Source organism: Carassius gibelio, chromosome A14 (assembly GCF_023724105.1).
Source record: "Carassius gibelio isolate Cgi1373 ecotype wild population from Czech Republic chromosome A14, carGib1.2-hapl.c, whole genome shotgun sequence".
NCBI classification, from domain to species: Eukaryota; Metazoa; Chordata; class Actinopteri; order Cypriniformes; family Cyprinidae; genus Carassius; species Carassius gibelio.
The window spans coordinates 5,216,122-5,240,247 of NC_068384.1; the positions used below are offsets into that span (position 1 = coordinate 5,216,122).

Sequence of the window (24,126 nt, forward strand, 5' to 3'; positions counted from 1 at the left end):
TTAAAACTGTATCGTAACTCAAAAATGCTACAAAAGAAAATAAGACAAAATGAATTCCTTACTTTCCATTGAGAGCAGTGACCCCGACTGTGCTGCGTGGTGTGGACATACTGGCCACATAATTCCACTGCCTCGCCTGGGGGTCCCACCTTTCTACTGTGTTCAAATAGCTCCATCCGTCATGGCCTCCCACAGCATACATAGGCCCCTCCAGCACAGCAATTCCTTTCGAAACAAATAAATAAATAGAACAAATAAGACTGGGCTCAGCCCTTGGTGGTGCACGCCATACATCAGACAAGCACTAAGTTCACTAGCAAGTGTCTGTCTTTGTCTTTGTGATGTAGAGAAACTGGCAAATGTCAACATTTTAATGGTAATCCCACGGAAGTTAATTTCAATGACTATCAAGAGCTTTTCCTTTTTAAGCAGTTATCAGTAGCTAAAGACATTCTTCTGGTGCGACCCGAAGGACCAAAGCCCTAAGACGCTGTGGTAAGCATTAAGTATTCATGGTGCATCTCGCTGCTCTCTTTACAGCAAAGGTCTCTCGTGTTTCTGTTATAAATCTCTGGCTGCCGCTTTTGGGGTCCTGATATATAAATTGTCTCTTGACTGACATTTTGGTTATGATATTGCAGTGCACTTTATAGGCCTCAATGAGCAACCTTTGAGTGTCAGTTTTATGGGATTATTGTACAGTGCATTTTCTCCTCTGAGTTTAAATTGCCTGCCATATTTTTTATATACATTTTTGTGTGCAGCCCAGATTTTAATAAAAGCATCAAGTCACTAAACCAGACTTTGTATGGTGGCGTTTTGACCGAATTATAGTAATATTTTTGGTATTTGGGCTTTGTATAAAAATTTGGATATTTGAGATAGTTTTCTGACAAACAAACAAACCTTTGAATCTAATAGATCACGTTTTGGTAAAAACTACTCAAGATACAAAAGAATGACTTCATTTAAGGGTGCTTTCACATCTCTAGTTCGGTTCATTTGGTCCGAACCAAGGGCAAACATTTTTCAGCTTTTTTGGTTGCTTTTCACACCACACTGATCACTCTTGTCCGTACCAGTTGAAACGAACCAAAATGCAGTCACATGACAACATCTACATCACTCATTGGCCATGACGTATTTCCTAAACTGCTTTTCGATTGGTCAGAATTTACGTGCGGGAAAATTCCAACATAAGAGGAAAAGCCAGCAAACAACACGAAGACGACTGTGCGGGCTGGTTTTGTCCCTGGCCATAATCTATTACATTGTTTGTATAAACCACAATATGCAAAAAAATACATTTCTGTAATGAAGTGCGGATGCAGCTTGAAAACAATGTTCTAATGCACTGCAAACGGCGAGCGGGAATCGCTCCTAACTTCTGACCAAATTTCTACGAGGCTCCGCACCTCCTAACTACTCCAAGTTTGTCCACGAGCTGCCATGCTTAAGTTCAAACTGTCAACAAACACTTCCCTTATCCCCTAATGCACAACGCAGCTGACTACGGCAGCTGGTTCAGTCCAAAAATGATCAGTACTTTTCGCAGTTGGGTCTGTTCGAGGTCGGATCACATTCTCACCACAAACGAACCTCAACAGAGTTAGTTTGAAAACGTACCGAGACCACCTCTTCAAGCAGGTCTCGGTACGCTTGTTTGGTCCACTTTTGGTGCGCACCCGAGTGCGATTGCTGCTTTCTCACCTGCCCAATCGAACCACACCAAAGGGGGAAACAAACTCTGGTACAATTCAACCGAACTAAATGAGGCAGGTGTGAAAGCACCCTAAAATGTGTTTTGCTGTGAAATGTAACTTCACTATCAAGTTTTATTATTCATCTTCTTCCTTTACTAATCCACTCCTCATACTAGTTTTGTCTTCGAAAACTGGACCAGAATAAATAAATAAATAAATAAATTTAAATCAGCTTTTAAGTAATCCACAAAGTAAAAAATCTCTCCCTAATGCACCACACTTTACACACAAATTAAGTTTCACACTGTGACTGACTGCTTTTGATAAACTGAGACAGTTGACATGACGCATTCTTAAATTTCTTCAGGCTGTAATCTGCAGGGGCGTCTAATCTGCTTTTCAGCGTCTTGCGCCATGAACCGTTTCTAAGAGTGTCAAGAGTCAAAATATTTCAAAACGCCTGCAGAGACGTCTCTGATTTGTTCCATTCTTCTCCGTCTAGCTATTGTTGAACAAAAACACATCATCTGTTAATATCAATGAAACTAATATTGTATTGTGCGTTATTATTAGTCGGGCAGACATGGCTTGGTTACCTAGAAAGTAAAGCCAATTAGACAAAAATTAATAAATATTAATTAACGAACCATGCCCTTACTGTATAATAGAATAATTTTTCATCTTCACCAGTTGATTAGAAATGTTCTGTCTTCTAGGTGAACATGGCTTCTTTAATATTAATGAGCAAATCCTTATAAATTACAGCATACACACTGCCAATACAAATATGAGGTAGGGCAATTCTTTTTAGAAAAGTCATGTTTTTGACCTCTTTATAATGTCTTTAATTAAATTAAAAACCTAATGATTACCAAATTATTAGTTAAAACATTCAGAATATATGAAATGTAGACATCATGAATGTTTAAATCAAGATCATTTTGAATGTATTCATATTTGAATGTTTATAAATTACTGATCTATTAATCTATGTAATTTAACTGGTAAGACTTTTAAATACATCGAGGTCTGGTGTTGTTTAATGCTGTAGATCAGTGTTTGTCACATTTGTCACATGAAAGAAAGAAGCTAATTTAATTACTAAACATTACATTATATTAATTATTTATATATGTTGTGCAATGAGATTACACAAACATCTGAACCATTCATAAAACTCACCTAATCCATGTCTGTGCGTTGACATTGGTGGCATGGTGGACCACACTTTAGTGATTGGGTTGTAGCACTCCACCATGTTAGAGGTCTTGAGTCCATCCCTTCCTCCAACCACGTAGAGTTTGTTATCAATCACTGAAACCCCGAACTGAAGTCTTCGCCCATTCATGATGCCAACTTGGATCCATCGGTTTGTGCGAAGGTCATATTTCTCTATCGTCGTAGACCCTAAAAGTAGACAAAAGTTCAAGACTTTATTGTTAGTTAAAGAGTTGTATGCTGCTAATAGCTATTCTATTGTATAAAGTTTCAATTATTATGACAGTAAGAGGTATCGCTATAAGAAAACTATTGGGGGAAAAAAACCTTTAGAGGCGTCCATGCCTCCAACAGCATAGAGCGATCCAACAGTGGATTTCCGTGGTTTGGTTCTTGGGCTCTGTAGCATGGGACGGCGTTCTGGCAAAAGATGGTACTTCATGGCTTCCATCAGGAGCTTCTGGCATTCCAGGTCTTCTGAAAACATCTTATTGTTTTCCAGATCAGCAAGAAGCTAAATAAAATTAAATTAAATAGTGCATTAACATCAACAGAAGAAGGATTATATATGAGGTCAGCAGAGAGTTTTTTTTTTTTTTTAAATCTACATTAAATTATAATTAAATGACCAAGAGTCTCATATGAATGCTATTGGCAAACCTGTGGTGGTAAAAGGGGAAGTCGAATATATGCCAGCAACACTCCCAGATCCCGTTGTCGGTGCTGCACATCATAGCGAACCCACATCATCAGGGCTTGGAAAATCGTTTCTTCATCTGGAACGTTGATGTCATCGCTGGCCAAAAGCTTGACAATTTCCGTTGTGGGCAGCAAGAGGAACTCCTGATTCTGAATGACCTCTAGAAAGTTTTCCTGAAATATTAAGCAATTTTGTTTAGTTATTTTATAAATTTGTGTGTTGAAATGTAATGAGACATTAAAGAATACTCCACCCCAAAATGAAAATTGTCAATTAATCACTCACCCCCATGTCGTTCCAAACCCGTAAAAGCTCAAATGTAACGTTATGACGTGACGAGAATACTTTTTATATTTTTATTTTTTTCCCATCTTTTTGTAACCGTATCGCCATTTTGGAGAATATCCGCTGAATGCAAGCAGCTTACGCTCTTCTGTGTCAGCTGCACTGCACGAATGCGCTGTTTTAGTTCAAATCAAAGCATAAACACACGTAGGAAACTTATCCCTGTATCGCTGTTGACACAAAAGAGTGTAAGCTTCTTGCGTTCAGTGGATACTCTCCGAAATGGTACTACACTGATGTGGAGTGACACAGGGGAGACAAATTGTTGTATAAAGACGTTATTTTTGTTTTATTGCCATATAAAAAGTGTTCTTGTCACTTCATAACATTACGGTTGGACCTCTGATGGAAGATGGACTATTCTGATGATGTCTTTCATACTTTTCTGGACCTTAACAGTGTTATTTACTTGGCAGTCAATGGGACAGTCACAAGCCTCCCAGTTTTCATCCAAAATATCTTACATTTTGTTTCGAAGATGAACAAAGCTTTTACGGGTTTGTAAAGACATGTGGGGTAAGTTATTGACAACATTTTCATTTCCAAGTCCTAAAATTAATGTAAAAAGCCAAATATATATATATATATATATATATATATATATATATATATATATATATATTGTTATATTTTATTATTGTAAATGTATAAATTTATTCTTGTTGTGTCTAATGAAGCAATTTGGTTGTTGCAGAAACAACTAATGGTGATAATAGACACAGTAACACTACAAGAAAAAATCAAAGAAAAGAAAAATAGGTCTTGTTCTCCATTCATCTCAGTGCAATATAATGATCTGCTCTGATGCATCCACAAGGACATCTGAAGTTGCTCTCTGATAAAAGCGTTTTGCAAGGTTCAACTGCAAGGTAGCATGTGAAGAACATGCTGGAAATCTCTCTAACAAGTTTGTTCATTACTTATGGCACTTCTAGAGTTTTCCTTTGTGCATCAGAAGTAATTCCCATTGACTCTGTTGCAAATAAGGGCAGTAAACATCCTATTGATCATTAATCAGATCTAAACAGCAGCATCTTTGCTAAAGCCGTGCATGGGCTCTCTGGGCTTAGCTCAGACACACATAATTAAATGAGTACCATGCATTGATTTTCAGCCCTCATCAATATAGAATTAAACTCTACTTCTTCTGGTGATATTGATATAGATTCATTATTCGCAATTACAGTCACAAGCACCCTGGCAGTTAATTGGATACATTAATTCTGTTTTACTGCAAGCATTAATTTAGAAGCCTTTCTTGGGCATATATTTTAGGGGATGGCATTAAACCGAACAGCAAGTTAAAGGTCCTGCAGCAATATTAGTGTGAGATGAACACAGCTCTATAAGATCTAAATGTGTTAGATTGTAAGGGAGGATTTAATGGGCTGTGCCAAACCTAATGTATTCATGAGAAGTACAGTACTATGACCTAGAGCAGTGTTTGTGTTGTCAGACATTTATAGAAGCATTGCCTCATCTGACTTTTAATTTCAAAAGAAAATACCTAGACTTCTACATTTACATTTATTCATTTAGCAGACACTTTTATCCAAAGTGACTTACAAATGAGGACAGTGGAAGCAATCAAAAACAACAAAAAGAGCAATGATATATAAGTGCTATAACAAGTCTCAGTTAGGTTAACACAGTACACGTAGCATGGGACATACATACACACACACATAATTGCATAATAAATGAAAAGAAAATAGAATACAAAAAGATTAGAAAGGTAGTTAGATTTTTTAAAGAATAGAATTAGAATAGTGAGTGTTAAAGTTAGAGGGTCAAATAAAGATGGAAGAGATGTGTTTTAAGCCGATTCTTGAAGATGGCTAAGGACTCGGATTGAGTTGGGGAGGTCGTTCCACCAGAAGGGAACATTTAATTTAAAAGTCCGTAAATGTGACTTTGTGCTTCTTTGGGATGGCGCAATCAAGTGACGTTCACTTGCAGAACGCAAGCTTCTAGAGGGCACATAAGTCTGAAGTAATAGATTTAGGTTAATGGGTGCAGAGCCAGTGGTAGTTTAATAGGCAAACATCAATGCCTTGAAATTTATGCGAGTAGCTATTGGAAGCCAGTGCAAATTGATAAACAGAGGTGTGACGTGTATTCTTTTTGGCTCATTAAAAAATTTATCTTGCTGCCGCGTTCTGAATTAATTGTAAAGGTTTGATAGAATTGGCTGGAAGACCTGCCAAGAGAGCATTGCAATAGTCCAGCCTGGACAGAACAAGAGCTTGAACAAGGAGTTGTGCAGCATGTTCCCAAAGAAAGGGCTTGATCTTCTTGATGTTGAATAAAGCAAATCTGCAGGATCGGACAGTTTTAGCAATGTGGTCTGAGAAAGTCAGCTGATCATCAATCATAACTCCAAGACTTCTAGCTGTTTCTGAAGGAGTTATGGTTGATGTTCCTAACTTGATGGTGAAATTGTGATGAAACGATGGGTTTGCTGGAATCACAAGCAGTTCTGTCATGGCAAGGTTGAGTTGAAGGTGATGGTCCATCATCCAGGAAGAAATGTCTGTTAGACAAGCTGAGATGCGAGTAGCTACCGTCGGATCATCAGGATGGAATGAGAGGTAGAGTTGAGTGTCATCAGCATAGCAGTGGTATGAAAAAAAGCCATGTTTCTGAATGACAGAACATTCAGAAACATGACTTCTAGCACACTACAGGCCATTGATACCTTTAACTAAGTCTGACGCGTCTCACGAAAGAAGAAAAACTAATGTAGGGTGAGACAGAAAGGAGGAAAAGCAAGTTCATCAAAATATACGTTTTAATCAGAACACCACGATGAGTGAAGCAGGAAGCTCTGTTAACTCTGCGTCCATTACCGAAGCGACCGAACAGGAAATTTTCCTGCTTGTGTCCTGTGATTAGATCAACCTCTCTGCTCTGGAAAGCCCTTTGTAAACAGCCTGTGCAGATGTCCTTCAGGAGATAACGGCTATCTTCCTAAGTTGTTTCCGCACTTGGCAGAGAAATGCCCATCAAGCAAATGTGTTCTGTGGATCCTTGGGCTCCTGAGAATACTTAATGTTTTGCCATTATTTAACCAATGCTTCTCTTGCTATATTTCTCACACATCAAAGAGCTCTGCGCAACCTTTTAAGCTGACCACATGCTGAGATACAAAATGTCACATCAAGTCATTTTATGCCTAGAGTTCTTTGTCAGACTAGGCTTTAAAACTTGTGGTATCTTCTAGGGATGCACGATAATATCGGCACAACATCGGTATCGGCTGATAAAAGCTTAAAATGACCATTATCGGTATCGGCCGATATGAATATTTCTGCCGATGAGCCAAACCGATATTCTCCAAGTGAAATAATTGACCTGTTTTTCAGATGTGAATGTCTGTCTACATTTGTAAAATAATAAATTTATGGTAGAATCAGTACAGAAGAGATACATGGATTTCTCTTCAGTAAAATTAAAGTTTAAATATATCAGTATATATTTGTAAATATATCAGTATATATTTGTATATATATCGATATCGGTATCGGCATCGGCCAAAATTATTTAGAAAATATCGGCATATCGAATATCGGCCAAAATCCAATATCGTGCATCCCTAGTATCTTCTGCTTTTTTAATATGCAGGGGGAACAGTTGATTGTGTTAGTTTTTTATGATAGTTCACTACAAAATGAATGTTCTGTCATTCTTTACTAATCTAATATTGTTTAAAACAATTATAAATTTACAATAGTTGATAGAACACAAAAGATAATATGAAGAATTGTTATGCTGATATCCATCAATGAAGGTAAATGAAAAAAGCAGTAGTCATCCTTGAAAAAAGTCAAAAAGGTTTCTAAAAGCAGTCCTTATGTCTCATGAAATACATGCTAAATACTCTGAAGTCATATATATTTCAGTCTGTAATTTACTCACAGTTACAGACTAAATTACATGCATGTATATGTGTGTGTATATATATATATATATATATATATATATATATATATATATATATATATATATATATATATATATATATATATATATATATAGGTAGGTATAAGCTAGGTAAATTATAATTGCCATCTACATTATATTGAAGTATGTGGAAATATTATATATTACAAATGCAACAGTTCATTACAATACATCTTCCTACAATTAAGGTAAGAGGATGTTTACCATTTTGCTAAAAATGCTGCTTCTTTATTGTCAGCATTATTGGGTTTTGTATCACAAGTGATGATCTCATACTATGATTATTCCCAGTCTAGCTGTTATCTCTGTAAACCTTTAATATTAGATAACGACATACTAAAACCCAGTGAGACTGACAATAAACAAGCATCATTTTAAATGCCTCCGAGTGTTACGAAATTAGTCAAAACAACAATAGCAACAGCAATATAAACAAAGCAAATATTAAAACAATGCCAGCGCATAATTTGTTCAGGACAGATTGCATGCTGGGAACATTGCCAGTGTAGTACTGTAGACATTACAATAGTTAATCTGTAAATATACAAGAGATTACTGTAATGCAGACACAGATTATCATTAGGATTCTACAACGCCAAGCTGCTACATCATGATCATTCAACTCCCATGAGATTGCAGTATACAGGCATCTTTTAATTGTAATTCCAGAATTACTACAGTGCAAATTACCATGAAAGGTCAGCAACTTGCAGTCAGGACAAATGTTAACACTGTGTTTGGATAATTTATAATAAGCTACTTTGTATGCCAGGTCCTACCACAGTGTAGTTGTGAGCCACGTTCAAAAGATCCATGCATCCCTGAGCGTCAGCAAACGAACGGATCCCCAGGCAGTTGGAAGGGTGCAGTTGTTTCATCAGAAAGTTACAGCAGACCTGAATAACTTGTGAGAGCTGGAGGAGACAAGCAGCAGCTAACAGACTTTCAATTGTGTCCTCTTTTAGCTCCAGGACTCCTGAACATTTGGAGAAAAGAGCAAAATACGCAAGAAACTTCAAAATCATTCCAGGAACAAAAAGGTATGTTTAACCATTTTGTTTAAAGTGTAGGTTTGGGGTTTGTAAATTAATGTTTTGCCCACTGGCATTGACCAAAAGCTTATTTGTGGATGTGACACTTCTGCTATGAACAGCACATTTAAATATTCCTCAAGCTGAATGCAGATACTCACCAGTATATGCAAAATGAACCAGTGCTCGCAACGCCTCAGGATCTACACCCTCCATTTTAATTTCCTCTTGTTTTGCCTCCCTGACGTCATTGGTGAACATGGCAGCAAAGTAGTCTGAAACTGCGCTCAGGACAAGTCTGCAAATAATTGTGCAAATAGTTTATATATGCTACTGCATACTTCAAGATCAGCTCAAACAAGTTCTCGAGAGCAGTCTTCGTAGAAAATTCCTCCCTACAAAAAGACTTATCTCAGCGCAGCTATTTTCACCAGGTTGTTTCATGCAGCTCTGGGATGATGTTGATTGAGCTCAGTGTCAAACTGGGACACGCAACAGAGATTTGGCTACAGAGAATTTTCCAACAGAATAGCATCAAAACGCTCGGCGGCCGAGAGATTTCTTTAAATAAACACTCTTTTAGAGTCCTTAAGGAAAGTTCAACACACTCCGTAGTTTGAAATGCAGCGTGCAGCACAGTTTTGACACTTCTTGAATCTGCCATCTGCATATCTTTCCTTAAAGAAACAGTACACACAAACTGAAAATTCTGCAATTTTTGTTGCTCCAAACCCAAATACTTTTTTAGATTTTTGAACAATGTGCTCACCACTGTATTTCATGAAATTTCAATGAATTGGCCTTGATCTTTCAAACTTCAAAACTTCAAATGAACATGGTCCTTGTGTGCTATATTTCTAGTTTTCTGAAGCCGTACTATTGTGTGAGATACAGTAATGACCAAAAATCATTCATTCTCTTTAACTATACAGTGAAACTCCACTCAACAAAAACTTTCATAATATAAAAAAATACAAAAAGACACAATGTATCTGATTAACAGATTTAATTAGACTGACCAATAGAGCACATTAAATATGGAAGCTCAACCATTGCTTGATTTGTTAGAACTGATGAGGTTTTGTTTGTGTTTTGAAGAATGACACATTTTTCATTTTTGTTTCTCACACAAAACCTAAGACATAACTTCCGAAGACTTTTCATGACTTCAAAAGACTATAGCACATGAATCATAAGCAAGACTTTAAGCTCCAGTCCATATTTATTGTTGTCATATATAAGCTTTAATACTAGCATTTAGTTTTAAGTACATGTCTAATAGTTTGATTTTGTCTAAGAATGATAAATGTCTCTTTTAAATTGATTTCTGGAGAAGTACTGGACTGCATTTTAAGCACGTTCCCTTCTGCCCTGTTGATCTGTCTGTTTTGCATAATATAAGTAGGACATTTGAAAATAAGATGATCGATTCAGTGGAGACTCACCTGTGTGCAGGGATCTTGTGGTCTCCAGCTATCAAAAGTACATCACACAGCTGCTTGTGCTGAAGATAGGTCTCCATCTTTCGAAAGGTCTGTTCCGCATGGTTCGTGGCCTGGAAAAACTCATCGGAGCAGTTGGAGCTCATCCTAGAGAAACTGCTCAAAGCCAACCTGTGGGATAGAAGAGGAAGAGCGGAGTTGAGCTGGGACCGAGCGATGTGCGCTTCTGTCAGTTTGATATGACTATTTGATCTCTGTGGGTGATGGGGGAACTTAACTAACATCTGCACAAGCTGCTGTGTCCACCTGTGACTTTATCTTTTATTTTTCCCTCAATTAACTCGTCAGGTCACAGACATGTGTGTTTCAAACTGTGGTGTTTATACAACATTATTCTAAATCTAATAGAGATAGGTCACCTAAAATCTATTATGTAATTGAATTGCCTCATATCATTCCAAACCTGTATGAACTCCTTACTTTGGTCCACAATGAGTGATGCATTGGACTCTCTTAAAACATTTGTTTTCAGCACGAGAAAGAATAGCTTACAGTTGGAAATTGATGAAAGTGAGGAAATAATGAGAGAATTTAAATTTTTGGTGAACTGTCCTTAAATCATTTGTGTACCTATTCCTGAAATATGTTTATTGCAAAGGTTTTTATTATTTGGACATACAGAGTTAATGAGTCATTTTACTGTCTCCTATAGCGGCGCTTTAGTTGTTTCACCCATGACAGATTAAACAGGCAAGGCTTTCTAATATAAATTTGTAATATTATTCAGAAAAGCGGTTGCTTGAGCAAACATAATAAATATAGCATGAATAATTTTGTGCTATTTTACATTAGTTTCCTCTGCCAATTTTAGGAAAACGACTTAGTAACATGAATGCTGTTTATGTCATAATGAAAATAACACATTTATAGCCTTTGTAAACAATGATAGTGATGCAAAAAGTACAGTAAAATCTGCTCTATCACGGTTACTTTCACAGTTTTATACTGTATGATGGCTTGATCCAATTTAAGGAGTTTGCACCCACAAAAACAAGCTCTGCCAAAAACTGTCACCATGTTGTCTGATGCATATATTGTGCAGAAGTAATAAAAACCTTTTTTCATCTCCCAAATGGACATTAGTTATTCTGTGTATGTCTTCTTTCACACTTGTTTAGAGCTAAAATTGAAACCATTAGAGCTAAACTCCATAAATAAGTGGATTGAAAGCCAGAGTTTTCCAATGGGGCAGATTACCATTTGCACAAACTTCGCTGTTTTTCTTTATTTCTTTATTTATTCTTTTGGAAGCACAGGACTTTGTGGGGATCTGGTCTCTTCATAGAGCCTTGATAATGTAAATTCTGAGCTGCTCTCCCTGCAGACCGCTAGATTACAAGCCATTGTGCTGCATCTGAATAATCCCTCTGACTCGCAGCAAACAATCTAAACCCTTTATTTTGCTGTCCTTCACGGAACAAATCCATGGCTGACATTTAACCCGTCCACAACACTGTTTAAGAAGTCTAACTGCCGCAGGGACCTACAGTAGAGCTGTGCATTTTCATTACTTGTCTGTAATATATGCCATAGAGAAGGGCGTGTAAAAAAAAAATAACTCTGTAATTATGGTTTGCTTTGAATTACTGGTTATATTAACTGCCATCAACAAAGATTTGCATAACAAAAAGAAAGCATGACCATTATGATATTTTTAATATCTGCACGTCCTATTGTCCTCTTCATCTTTTAAAAATAGATGCAAAACCATAAAGTTGAGAATGAATATTTGGCACCTGATAAAACGCTATGATCTCGTAAAAGTTTTAATTACTGAGTAAATCCTCAGTGCTCACTGTGGCTCTGTCCTTAGGGAGACACATAAAGCAGAATTTTTCCCTTGTGTCCTTGACTTTAAAGGCAGATATGTTCCATCATATGAGCTAGTTTTTTTAAGCATACTGCCATATAAATCACATTAATTCCCAAGTACATTCTTCTACTCTCTCTCTTTACAGCAGAATACATATGATAAGTAGTCAGTTGGCGCATTTAATATGATGGAGCTGGCTTGACGTGAATTGACTAGATGAGCAAGGTGACTCTCATACAGAATACATTATCTTTATCTCTCTGGTCAGCTGGCAGAGGTTGGTGATAGCACTTATAGTTACAAGCGGAGGGGGGTTGACTTCTTAACACTTAAAATTGTTCTGGGGTTGCCATATGCAAAGCCAAACTCGGGTTTGGATGACATATCATATCAAATAGCCTGCTATTTTACATATAGGGCATCCAGTCTGCTTAAAGAACAGCTCACCCAAAAATGACAATTTTCAGTAAATGTATTCCCCCCCTTAGGGCATCCAAGATGTAGTCTGATTCGTCAAAACAGATTTGGAGAAATGTAGCATTACAACACTTGCTCATACATGCAGTGAATAGGTGCCGTCAGGATGAGAGTCCAAACAGCTGATAAAACCATCACAATAGTCCCCAAGGAATCCACACCACTTCAGTCCATCAGTTAATGTCTTGTGAAGTGAAAAGCTGAATGGTTGAACACACCACTGAAAAAAAAACATTTGCAAATATTCAGATTAAATATTTCATTTTTGCCTCTATGTGGTGCTTTGGTTATTTGTTTTAAATCTAGTGACTGATGATGCACAAGACAAACAACGGTTGAAGACGACATTAAATTTACATTATGCCGACTTGTTTTGGTGAAATAAAAGGGACACATTTGCAGCTGCAAGACATTTAGACATGAATAAAAATGTGTTTCGATTGTGTGGACAGCAACGGCTACCAGTCCCAGACTCCTCCTGGTCATTATAAGGTTGTTTTTTATGTAAATAGATTGGTAATTTATCTCACTGACATTATAACTACATTTTGGCACGGAGCTGGGTGTACTGAATAAGAAATAAGCCAACATAAGAGGTGCTGTAAAACCTAGATACATTACTTTTGCTCAAAGGAATGCTGAGAGGACTTTTATGTCTTCCACTATCAGAGAACCAAATTGCTTCTGTAACACTTTCTGAAAGGTTGTAAATTTACTGAAAATGTTTTCTTTCTACCTGTGAAATTGGCTTTTTATATAAAGGGTCTTTATGAGCCACTGTGTACCTGAAACATGATGTAAAGCAACTAAAAAAAAAATGTAACCCCTGAATAATACATAACAAGGGTTTCCTACATATCTATGTGTTAATCGTAAAATCACATTGCTGCAATAAATTTATGAAGTTCTATTATTAGTTGTTTTGATATGTTTATCTATTTCCTTTTATCTATTTTATTTGTTGTTGTTAATACACAGGTTTGAGTACTACATTTGGCTAAATAAATCTTTGTAACATTATGCACTATGAACAAGAAGAATAAACAGCTCAACATTGAAACTGCTGTGTGAAATATTTCATACTCAGAGGACTTTTATAGAAATCTATTTATTCTGTTATCTGGTGCATTACATAAGCCATCATATCTCCATATCAGTACAGCATCTGAGCAGTTGTTGAACTTGAGCTGTATCACTCTATTCACCCAGATCAATAACAAGTGGGCAGTTGTTGCAGTTACCTGAGCATTTCTTGACAAGAGACTGCCAACAGGCTCTTCAAACGCTATTTCAAGAGCCTGACTTTTTGCATCATTTCTCTCCAAAACAGATACTTATCATTATCAGTACATCAGCTTCAAATATTTTTTGATTTAAAATTGCTATTTGATAAAAGTGCACTAGCTCTGTATGTTATGTGTTTCAATACAATCAACAAGATCAGCATTAAAACATTTATATTCAGGTTTTCTCAATTTCAGTGGTGCAGTTATCAATCAAATATGAATAGGAACTGCTAAAGCAGGTATAAAGGATTTTTCAAGGATATTATAATAAAATATGTATCAGCATCATTGCTCACATGCGTTCTGCGCATGTATTTGGTTGACCTTTCAAGAAATAGCTGCTAGCTTGCAAACATACTGAAGCAGCCCTAAGCGATTTTATTTGGCAGGGTCTTATTCCTCATAGAACAGCATGTCAATGCCGCTTTCTCGATTCCTGGAGCATGCTTTGTTATTCAGTGATGCAAAGTGCACACATTATGTTGAAACTGCACAACAGTGCTTCCCCGCTTAAACCAGAATAACTGATCCAGTTATGTGTGTCTGTAGGGTTTTTGTCAACTTTGCTTGCCTTTCTCCAAAATGTCATTGAACATGTCCATTGTTCAAGTAAACAAATCTGCTGTTGAGTCTAATCTAATTATTGTCTATATTTAAAATGCTACAACCATAAACAGCACCATCCAGATGCTGAGACAAAATAGTATGCTCAAAAATCCTAGGCCAATGTCCGCAAGGCACTTTATTTTCTGACCTTAAATGCCTTGACTTTCTATTAAAGCACCTGGCGTATCTATAATTATTCAGTTCATAGCTGAATGTAAAATCCTAATAATATGCCTTGCGTGTCTAACAGATAATTCCATAATAATAAACTAAGTGAAGATGGATGAACCTCACTTCTAAAACAGGATTACAGCTATCTCTGCTCACTCAAAGCCATGAGCAGAAATCATCTTTATTGCCCAGGAAGCTTAACTTGGGCTTCCTTCCTCCAGAATTTTCACCCACTGTCCTGAAGTCTACTGACTACAGTGGGGCCTCAACCTCATTTTTAAGATGGATCTTTATTCATGTAAGCCCCAGGATTTGTGCTGAAGGGTCTATTTTCTTTCTGCTCAGTTGCTCGTTTCCAACAATCAAACCGCATGTTTGTATGAGAGATAAATATCCAGCCACCAGCATTCAGAAAGTGTTGCTTGAATCATTTGTCAAAATGGGCATAAATATAAAGTATGGGTATAAAAATAAAATATTGCCTTAAATATATTTTTAAGGGATTTTACACTTGGAATTTGAATTGGAATAAAAGGAAAATAAATTTACTGAATTAAAAATAAACAAACAAATAATGTTTCTCTGGGTAGGGTTTTTAATTTTTGAGAGCGAGCTGCTGCTGAAACGGTGCACGATCCACGTTGCCTTAAACATGAGATGTGCTTTATATTAAGCGCTTTGAACTGAATCATAAACCATGCGACTGGCCCTCCTTTTAGATGCGTGTTTAACCTCTAAGTTTACATCTTATGGTTGTACACTTACCTGTAAATGTTTGAAATTGACGCGAGTATTTTCATTTTGCATAAAAGCTCATCCTGACAGCGAATCTCCGTTTAACTTCGCAAACCTCAACGCAGGTGCGTTGGCGGCGGCACGCGCATGCGCGTCAAGTGGGGCTCGGTAAAACACGATCTCAATAAAAGTAACATATTTTGCATCCCAGTGGGTAAGCGTATCAATTATCTTCCCCAGTTAACAACAGCACCATTAACTGCAGTGTTGTGTTGCGATACTGACAGACTTTGTATTTAAAGTGAAATATTTAACTTTGCTGAACTGTGACAAAACTTCATTTTGTTTTACTTGCACCCACTAATTCTAAGAAATGTTCTTTCACACTGGTCCATACAGTGAGGATAAATGTATAAAATGTAATAAATAGAAATGCTCATCTGGCATGATGTACAGTCATGACGGCCATTGCAAAATAAATCCATGAAAGTGTTACCTGATGGGCTTTTTTTTTGCTATAATGATCAGCTTCCCTGACTTTCCTAAGTTATACATAAAACACTGACAGAAACATCACAGGGTTGCAGCCAGATTGTATAGGCTTCTTATAATTTTGTTGTAATGACCCTATCCACATTTGTTGCTGTTAGCCATCCAAAACTTTTCAACAAGAAAAGCTATAGTTTAGGCCTATTGAACAGTTTTAGCCCTTTGTGACTGTGAACACATAAAATGACTGCTGCTGCTAGCAATCAAATAATGTATTGCCTCAACGTCCCTACCTAGTGTTTATGAACTCCACTTGTCAAAAAGTCTACTCCTGTCAGCATTCTTTCACCCCAGACTGAATAGATCAGAGGTGTGGCTGGTTCCTTCCCCAAAGTTAATGCCTATATTGTATGCTGAAGTGAGCAAGGATGTATCGATTGATTTACTGACTGGACTTTTCTTTAGACTGTGGCTTTATACATTTAAAGAAGCGGGTAATGCCAAAAGCAGGTGTTTTTTTTTTACATGTTGATTCTACATGTTGACTGAGCTTTAATAGGCATTAATATTCCCACACCCATTTAGTATCAAAACAGTGTCAACTGATGATGCATTGCATTTTAAGATAAAGGTTAATTGCCTGAAATTGGCTTTTAATAATCCACATTCTGTGAACAACTTCTGTGAATGTATTATTAATGAGATGACAACAAAAACATTATGAGCAGCAATACAGATCATACATCTTCAGAGCCTTTAATTAGATTGTATTGAATATAAACATATCTCTTGCGGAAACAGTTGAAGCACAATTGCCTGGTGTATCAATACGTCTTAATATTCAGTGTTATTACCTTCTCCATGTTGTAGTTAAAACATGGTGAATTGCATTAAAGACATTTTACTTTGCTCCTTGTAGGGTACTGTTCCCAAAAACGCAGTAGGCCTAATTGTTGGTACATTTTTTGCTTTCAGGGTTTTTTCTCTTTTCTATCTACCATGCAAGACCATTTTAGCTTCTTCAGAACAAAGATAAAGTTACAATGGATGTTTGTAAATGTAACCATGCACAGTTTTTCAGAAGCTGAACAGGTGCATAGATGAAAGCATTTTTTTTTTTTTCAGAGTGCAATAGAACCTCCAGGTCAGACCACTTCTTATTATCATAAGTATTGCACTCTTTTCTTTATCTTCAGACTATGCTGCCCTTCAGTGTGCAGTGTCTCATCACAATTGCCGACTATCTGCAAGGCATATAAAAACTGTGCAGAACCTGTCTAAATTCCAGTACGCTTCAGTGCTGTATTCTTAACCTCAAAGGAAAAGCTGCAATTAAAATAGACACCATGCGTGAATCAGTTGTGTTGTAAAATGAATCTGTTTCCCCCATCATATTCAGTAAGAAAAATGAAGCCAGATGTTTGCTAAGTGTGCATTTTTTAATATCCTATTCCCAGCAGATGCAAATTATGAATGTCTACCAATTATGCTGAGGCTAATAGACATGTTGAGAAGCTGAATTATAATTTGATTGAATGCGGAACACTCAGCAGTGTTAGGATAATTTATTGCCTGGCTTAAATGTATTGATCTCAAATGACAACAAATCCTGAATTATCAATAATTATGCTAATAGCTGCATTTCGAAAGACAAACAATATTCTACTGCAGAAATAAGAATGTGAGTCTTACTTTTTAAATGTATACAGTACACAAATATATACAAATACATTGTATATGCATTATAGCAGTTCAGACATTATACTGTATAGACTATAGATAAACTGTAAAACAAACAGTTTTGTTTATTCATGATATTCATGTAAATGTTATAAAATCTAATAAGATTTCTTCCCAACTGTATAACTGTCCGTTGCCGTCTTGAACTATACTCAGATTAATGCATTAGCTGTGTTAACATGCAGGCACCCTTTGAAAAGAAGACATTTTCTCAATTTTCTGTTTTGTGTTTGTGTGCGTGTGTGTGTGTGTGTGTGTGTGTGTGTGTGTGTTTAATGCTTTCTTTTGAACACATAAAAACTTAATTCAGTGATTAATCAGTAAGCCACAGGCTTTAAAACAAAATCATAATTTATAAAGACTGTAAGGCAATCTTTTGAAATGCCAGTTTGAATCCAATGTTTGCTAGAAATGGCATTCAGCAGATATTTGCTCCATATCTTTAAACATCAGTGATTTTAATACTTCAAACTGACTAGGATTTCTGTGTAATTATTTCATGCACAGCACATTCAACAGTGAACTCGTTTCTTGCATATTTTTCTCCCTCTCATACATTTCCATTTCCGTAACTGGACAATGTCTCTTAACCTGTCAATGCTTTATGAAGACACTATAAATCTCTCCCTGAAATGAAGCTCTCATCCTAGGACAAGATGGTGTCATTATTTTCCAAGGCAATTGAAAGGAAATTGAGATATTATTCAACGTAACGGCTGCTGACTCCAGTCTCTGCTGTTTCCTTATTAAAGGGTCAGGGCCAAGATTGCTCTTAAAGATAGCGCTTCATCAAATGAAAAGGATGGTCTTTTTTTTTTTGCTCAGCTAGCAATGCACAGAATATATTTTTTTCAGAATGTATTTTTCTGATAAGACATAAGGCTTTTGATATCTTAAAATTTTTCAAATGATATGTAGTCCAGGTTAATACAGAAATGCATATGATTTTTTCTTTTAAGACTTCTATATACACTAAATCATTATGATCATTATGAGTTTTTCTTAATATTTCTTAATATCTCCAGTTTTGATGTTATTTTCACTAATTTCTGCTTGGTATATCAGCGTGCCATCCACCTACATGCTCTTACTGGGTCAGTTCATCATTACAAAATCACCATGACCTCTCTAATTTCAGCATATATTATATGCCTCTTCATCTCGCTTTCTGTTTGAAAAATAACCCTTAAAAAACATATTTCATCAATCCCTTTGAATTATTTATGTTGAGCAGGTCTGAAGCCTCGATGTTACAGAAGATCGACAGAAACATTTTGAACCTAGTATTCAGCAGTTTTCATTAATTATAATAATTCTCATTCAGCTCCCAGGCTGAATCCAGATTAATTTCTTCCCTAAAATATTTTATTCATAATTTGACTGCCTCACAAGATTTTGACATTGCACCGGTTTGACGTTTTACTGATAATGAAATCTATGAGTATTATATCAGATAGCTTACATGTTACATAGCATACACTATTAAACATGACATGTTTGGCACTTTTCCTAGTAATGTGCTTTATTTGAAGAAATGAATTTTGTCTTGAGAAATTGCATGTCAATACAGACTCTTTCTAAGCTTTTTCATTATTTTAAGTGGCCATGCTGGTTTAGAGAGGACAGTAAATGGAGGGGGAAATGGGATCGGCAAATATTGCAAGCTGGACTGTTATGCTATGATAACAATTTGTGTTTGAATGATTGTGTTGATAGATGAATATGTTAAGTCCCAAATAGTTCACCCATAAGTGCAGAGGACAAGCCTTCTGATTATGCATTTTCAAAACAATGCTGTGAGTACTATTATTTATATTCAGCTCATTTTATATTTGCTTTTTCTGCTTTATAATTGCACTCTAATGCATTACCACCTCCTCTTCAGTTAGCTTTCCTTTACTGATCAATGTCATTCAAGGCAATAAAACGCATAAACCAATGAATAGTTATTTTTTGCCCTTTGGGTAAAAATATGCATTGAGGAACCTGGTCTGATCGCACTATTAACTCACACACAGAGATGCACAACAAAAACCCTAGTCTAAAGGCCTCATTTACATTACATTGAGCCTGTAAGGCAAATTTATGCTTTATTTACGCATACTAAATGAAAAGTGATAAAAGGACCGGGAAGAAAAACACAGAATAACAAACAAATGTAACAGCAGATGTATAATTGTACATCTAGAGGCTCTGAGGTATGATCATATAAAGCACATGATAGGAGAGTCTCAAGGGATCAAACCTCTTTTGTTTCTATCTAATTCTCTGATTAAATATTCATAGCACAACACACAACTCAAAAATACAGCAGTTAATTTTCAGTGGTTAAGAATGATTTTCTAGTGCATAAAAGAAAATTAGCAATTTGTTTTAATGTTGGAGCTAATGTCATTTCAGCCTGAAAATAGCAATTTTCCATGGTAGATGAAGAATGAAGTCATGGTAGTTAAGTTCACAAGACCATATCAATCAGTGAACAAGGCTATTAACACTAAGAATGCTTTCAGACCAGCAATGTAATTAATATAAGCTTTTAAAGGTTCAAAACTTGTTGTTTGAGAGTTCATGTCTTGCGAATATAACCAACGCAGTTAAGACTGACATGAAGATGGTTTTATAAGGAATATTGTTGCCAGATTTACCTGATCTATTTATTGTCTTTGACCGGAATTGATTCTATTTAAATCATGTTGAAAGATAAAAGGCTAAAAAGCAACACCACACATGCACTAAAATATTAATAGACTAATAAACAACCATGAGAGATGTGTCTATAGCAGGAGATATAGCAGAGTTTCAATGGGTGCCACAAGCACATGGCTAACTATGTTAATATAATACAATGTAATGTATTTAAGTCAGCGTATTTGTATTTAAGTCATGTGTTGCTAGTCAGTGGTCTGTCCAGCCCCAGATGTGACTACAGGCAATGCTCCTCACCAGAACAAGCAAGAATGAATAAATAAAGAGCCATCAACGCAGGATATGTTTACTTGCAAAAAAAAAATAATAATTACAAATCTGTGTACTGCAAATAAAGGGGAAAAACAGGACATAACAGTGTTAGACTAACAGTCTATGTAAACATGAATTGTTAAATAAAAATATTGGAAATGCAATACAATAAGATATTAAAACATGTCGAAAATACATAATGTTATGCATTTAAATTACCATTAGGTTTCTTTTTTTCAGCTTGTACAAATATATGTGATTAATTAATCAGCATGTCATGCAATTAATTTAATTACATATTTGAATCACTTGGCACACTCGGCAAATATATTATTATTAACCAAGCGTTAATAAATTCACTAGAAATTCTGCCTACAAATAATACAGTTATTATTATTTCACAAACATTCATAGTCTTGTGCTTACATTCATACAAACATTCATAGTCTTGTGCTTATGTATAGGGCTTTATAAATATGCGTTAAAGACAAAACTGTTAATCAGTTGTAGAACGTGGGCAGGGTATATATATATATATATTTATTTTTATTTTTTTTTGTTTATACAGTATCTCTCATGACATAATCTTTTAGTGTGGGTCAGTCTCACCATTTCTTTATCTGAGAAGATGTTTTCTTCCTGCCTTACATTGACATTATGCTACACAGAGCCACTCGGTGCAAAAACATAAAAATAACAAGATCTTTCTCTCCTTAACTTCCAGCACTTAAGATGTGTATTGAAAGCATCTGTGGAAGTAGGGCTTTATAATCTAATAAATTTTGATCGATCGGAGCAAGAAAATTAAATGTTCTCTTTCTCTCGAACTGCACTGATGTGTAAATACCATCCCCACTAAAGATAATTCAACCTATTGCCCTTCCCAAATTTATAGCCCTTGTGCCAATGGTCTTTGGTGTAATGGTATCCTCTTTTTAGCATTTACAAGTCAGAGGATGCATGCATTAACATGAAATATTCCTGCTTCAGGTTATGAAAACCACCTCACAGCTTCCAGAATGTGTTATACTACCGGCTATATCCAGACGCTTCTGTTTTCCTCTGTATTTTGTGAGATGTCTGCTTGATGAATAATTTATCAGTAGGTATTTCAGAGCTGTGCTTCTACAACCCGCGTGTCATGTGAATGAACTATTCCCAGGTGAGCAGCGGTGGCAGCTGCAATGATGGAGTTGACTGAAAAATGATATTCTCCGAAGACCAAACCAACATGTCAGCGGAGGCCCTGAGTCCTGGCAACACATCGAATGAAAGTAAAGCAAACTGTCATTTCTTTAAAGGCAAATTTCACTGGCGTAATGAGCCAGAATAAAGTGACAGTTAAATACTGTACTTGCACTCAATCCTGACGCTCCCTAGGGCTTAACGTAAATCCACTCTGTCCCAAAATAACACCCATCATCTCTCGGCACAGTACTGTCTGTTTTCATTACCGCATGAAGGACAAAAATAGGATTTTCATCTAAAAACTGCAAGTCTTTCATTCCTACAGACAAAACTTAGCTGACTCTTCACACATCCGGTTACACAGTTCTATTTCTGCACTGAGTTTTTTTTACCTGTCTATGGCTTCCTCCTCACAGGGTTCCTCCGGATTGCTCTTCACATCCTCATGGCTGCTCTTCGCATCCTCTTTCCTGGCACTGCAAGGTGAGTTGCTCTTGGGAAGCTGCTCCTCGCTAGCTTGGAGGTGCTGGATGATGTTTTGCTGGTGCCATGATTGATCGCCTGCCCTGACATAAACAGGCGTGGGTCCAGGGTTCGGTGCCAGAATGCTGTGCACAGGGCTGTTGCTCTTGCGGAATCCTCCTCTGTCCCGGGAGTGACTCTTCAGCCGGACCGGTGTTCCCCGGTGGTCGAAACCTTCCTGTTGGATGTAGCCCCCATTCCCAGCGGAGGTCTGAGTGCTGTGGCTGAACCAGCGCCAGCGGAGCCTGAGGATCTGCTTCACGTCAAACTCCTTTTTTCCAGACACAGACATCCTATTCACCCTCAATGAGTTGCCAGTGGCACATGGAATCCGAGGAGTAACGAGGCTTCGGATGCTTTACCTCTTTTGTCTCTGTTGCCGGTTCTGGCCAATAAAGGGACGGTGTCTGCAGCTTCTGCCTTGTGTCTTATTTCCCCCTCTTCTCCAACTCTCTCTGCTCCTTTTCCTTAGTTATAGTGCACACATGATATCCTCTGCCTGTACCACCCTCCTCCCTTCCCTTTGTCGTTCTGTGTCTCTCTGCACATACGACACACACACACACACCACACAGGAAATTAGGAATGCATACAGCAACCTGCTCGGATTCCAGCAGCAAATAACGAACAGCTCTTACCTGAGAAGCTGAGATGCCAAACTGAAAGGACACAGAGGTCAAACCTTAGCGGGGAAAATCTGGCCAAAACCTGCACCATCTCCTTCCACGAGCAGCATCATCTGCGCTCGCACTCACACTCTGCCCCTTTCCGTTCTGTGCACACACATGCTCTTTCCCTCGCTCTAGCTCTCTCTCGCTCTTCACGCATGCACATAGACATGTCGTTTCGCACAGTCCCCCCATCTGATGGGATCCCGAGGGAGACGGTCTCAGCCTCTCAGCAGAGGAAACCATGCCAAAATATGCTCTCCCTCTCTGTCTCAAGCCTAGTGACAGATAAACACCAAAGTGTATCACTGTTTTGACTTCTTCACCGCAGCACCAGTTTATATTTCATCAGGAAATGTCTACACTATGTGACTACGTAAACTCTTCTGTAAAATCAAGATAAGAATGCTGTAAATAAAGAAACCTACCTTTCCAAAAGTGAATACATCAACTTATTATGAAATGTGTATTACAGTTGTAATTTGATACTTGCTATTTTGCTCGATTTTGTTGTTGGTTACAAATGATGGTTTCTATTTCGGACATGACAAAAAAAAATCATAAAACGTATGTAAGGCAAAAAAGTATTTATCACAATTCTAATATGTTTGTGCAGTGGGATGTGATAACACTAACTCATTTTATTTGAGAGGTCATGTTTATCCTATAGACCGCAAAGATAGATTTAGATGTGCTGCAGTGTATGTTGTGTTGTTCATTGTCTGCTTGTATCCAAAGATTTGCTGGTCTTATACAGCCGATACTGATAATGATTTATTCATGTGCAGTGCCTTCAGTTGGCTGTTCTATTGTTATACTAAAAATATGGATACCATCATCTTTTATATGGTATTTGTTATGGTGAGTTCCCCTTGCTTAATTCCTTAGTGTGTTGGATGAACTTTGATCCTCTGACAAATTTGCAAATCAAAATATAAAAGAGGAATAGAGAGAAACATAGGTTTTGTTTTAAAGTGATATACACCAAATAATCAATAAGCAGTAAATGCA

At 36.9% G+C, this 24,126-nt stretch overlaps 1 protein-coding gene across 5 annotated transcripts in view; it reads right to left on the minus strand.

Moving 5' to 3' along the window:
- LOC128027314 (kelch-like protein 4) overlaps positions 1-24,126 on the minus strand; it is a 35,545-nt gene that overhangs the window by 9,443 nt on the left and 1,976 nt on the right. The window contains exons 2-10 of one of the 5 annotated variants that reach the window (XM_052614836.1): positions 23,086-23,393; positions 22,318-22,988; positions 10,406-10,573; positions 9,122-9,258; positions 8,709-8,905; positions 3,582-3,794; positions 3,249-3,435; positions 2,886-3,110; positions 63-225 (exon numbers count right to left, since the gene is read on the minus strand). In XM_052614836.1, the coding sequence (XP_052470796.1) occupies positions 63-225; positions 2,886-3,110; positions 3,249-3,435; positions 3,582-3,794; positions 8,709-8,905; positions 9,122-9,258; positions 10,406-10,573; positions 22,318-22,739 (1,712 nt within the window). In that variant the 5' untranslated portion in view covers positions 22,740-22,988; positions 23,086-23,393. Of the gene's footprint in view, positions 1-62; positions 226-2,885; positions 3,111-3,248; positions 3,436-3,581; positions 3,795-8,708; positions 8,906-9,121; positions 9,259-10,405; positions 10,574-12,834; positions 12,973-15,580; positions 15,731-22,317; positions 22,989-23,085; positions 23,394-24,126 lie in introns of those variants that run through there. The other 4 variants (XM_052614837.1, XM_052614838.1, XM_052614839.1 and 1 more) reach the window with 4 other exon arrangements.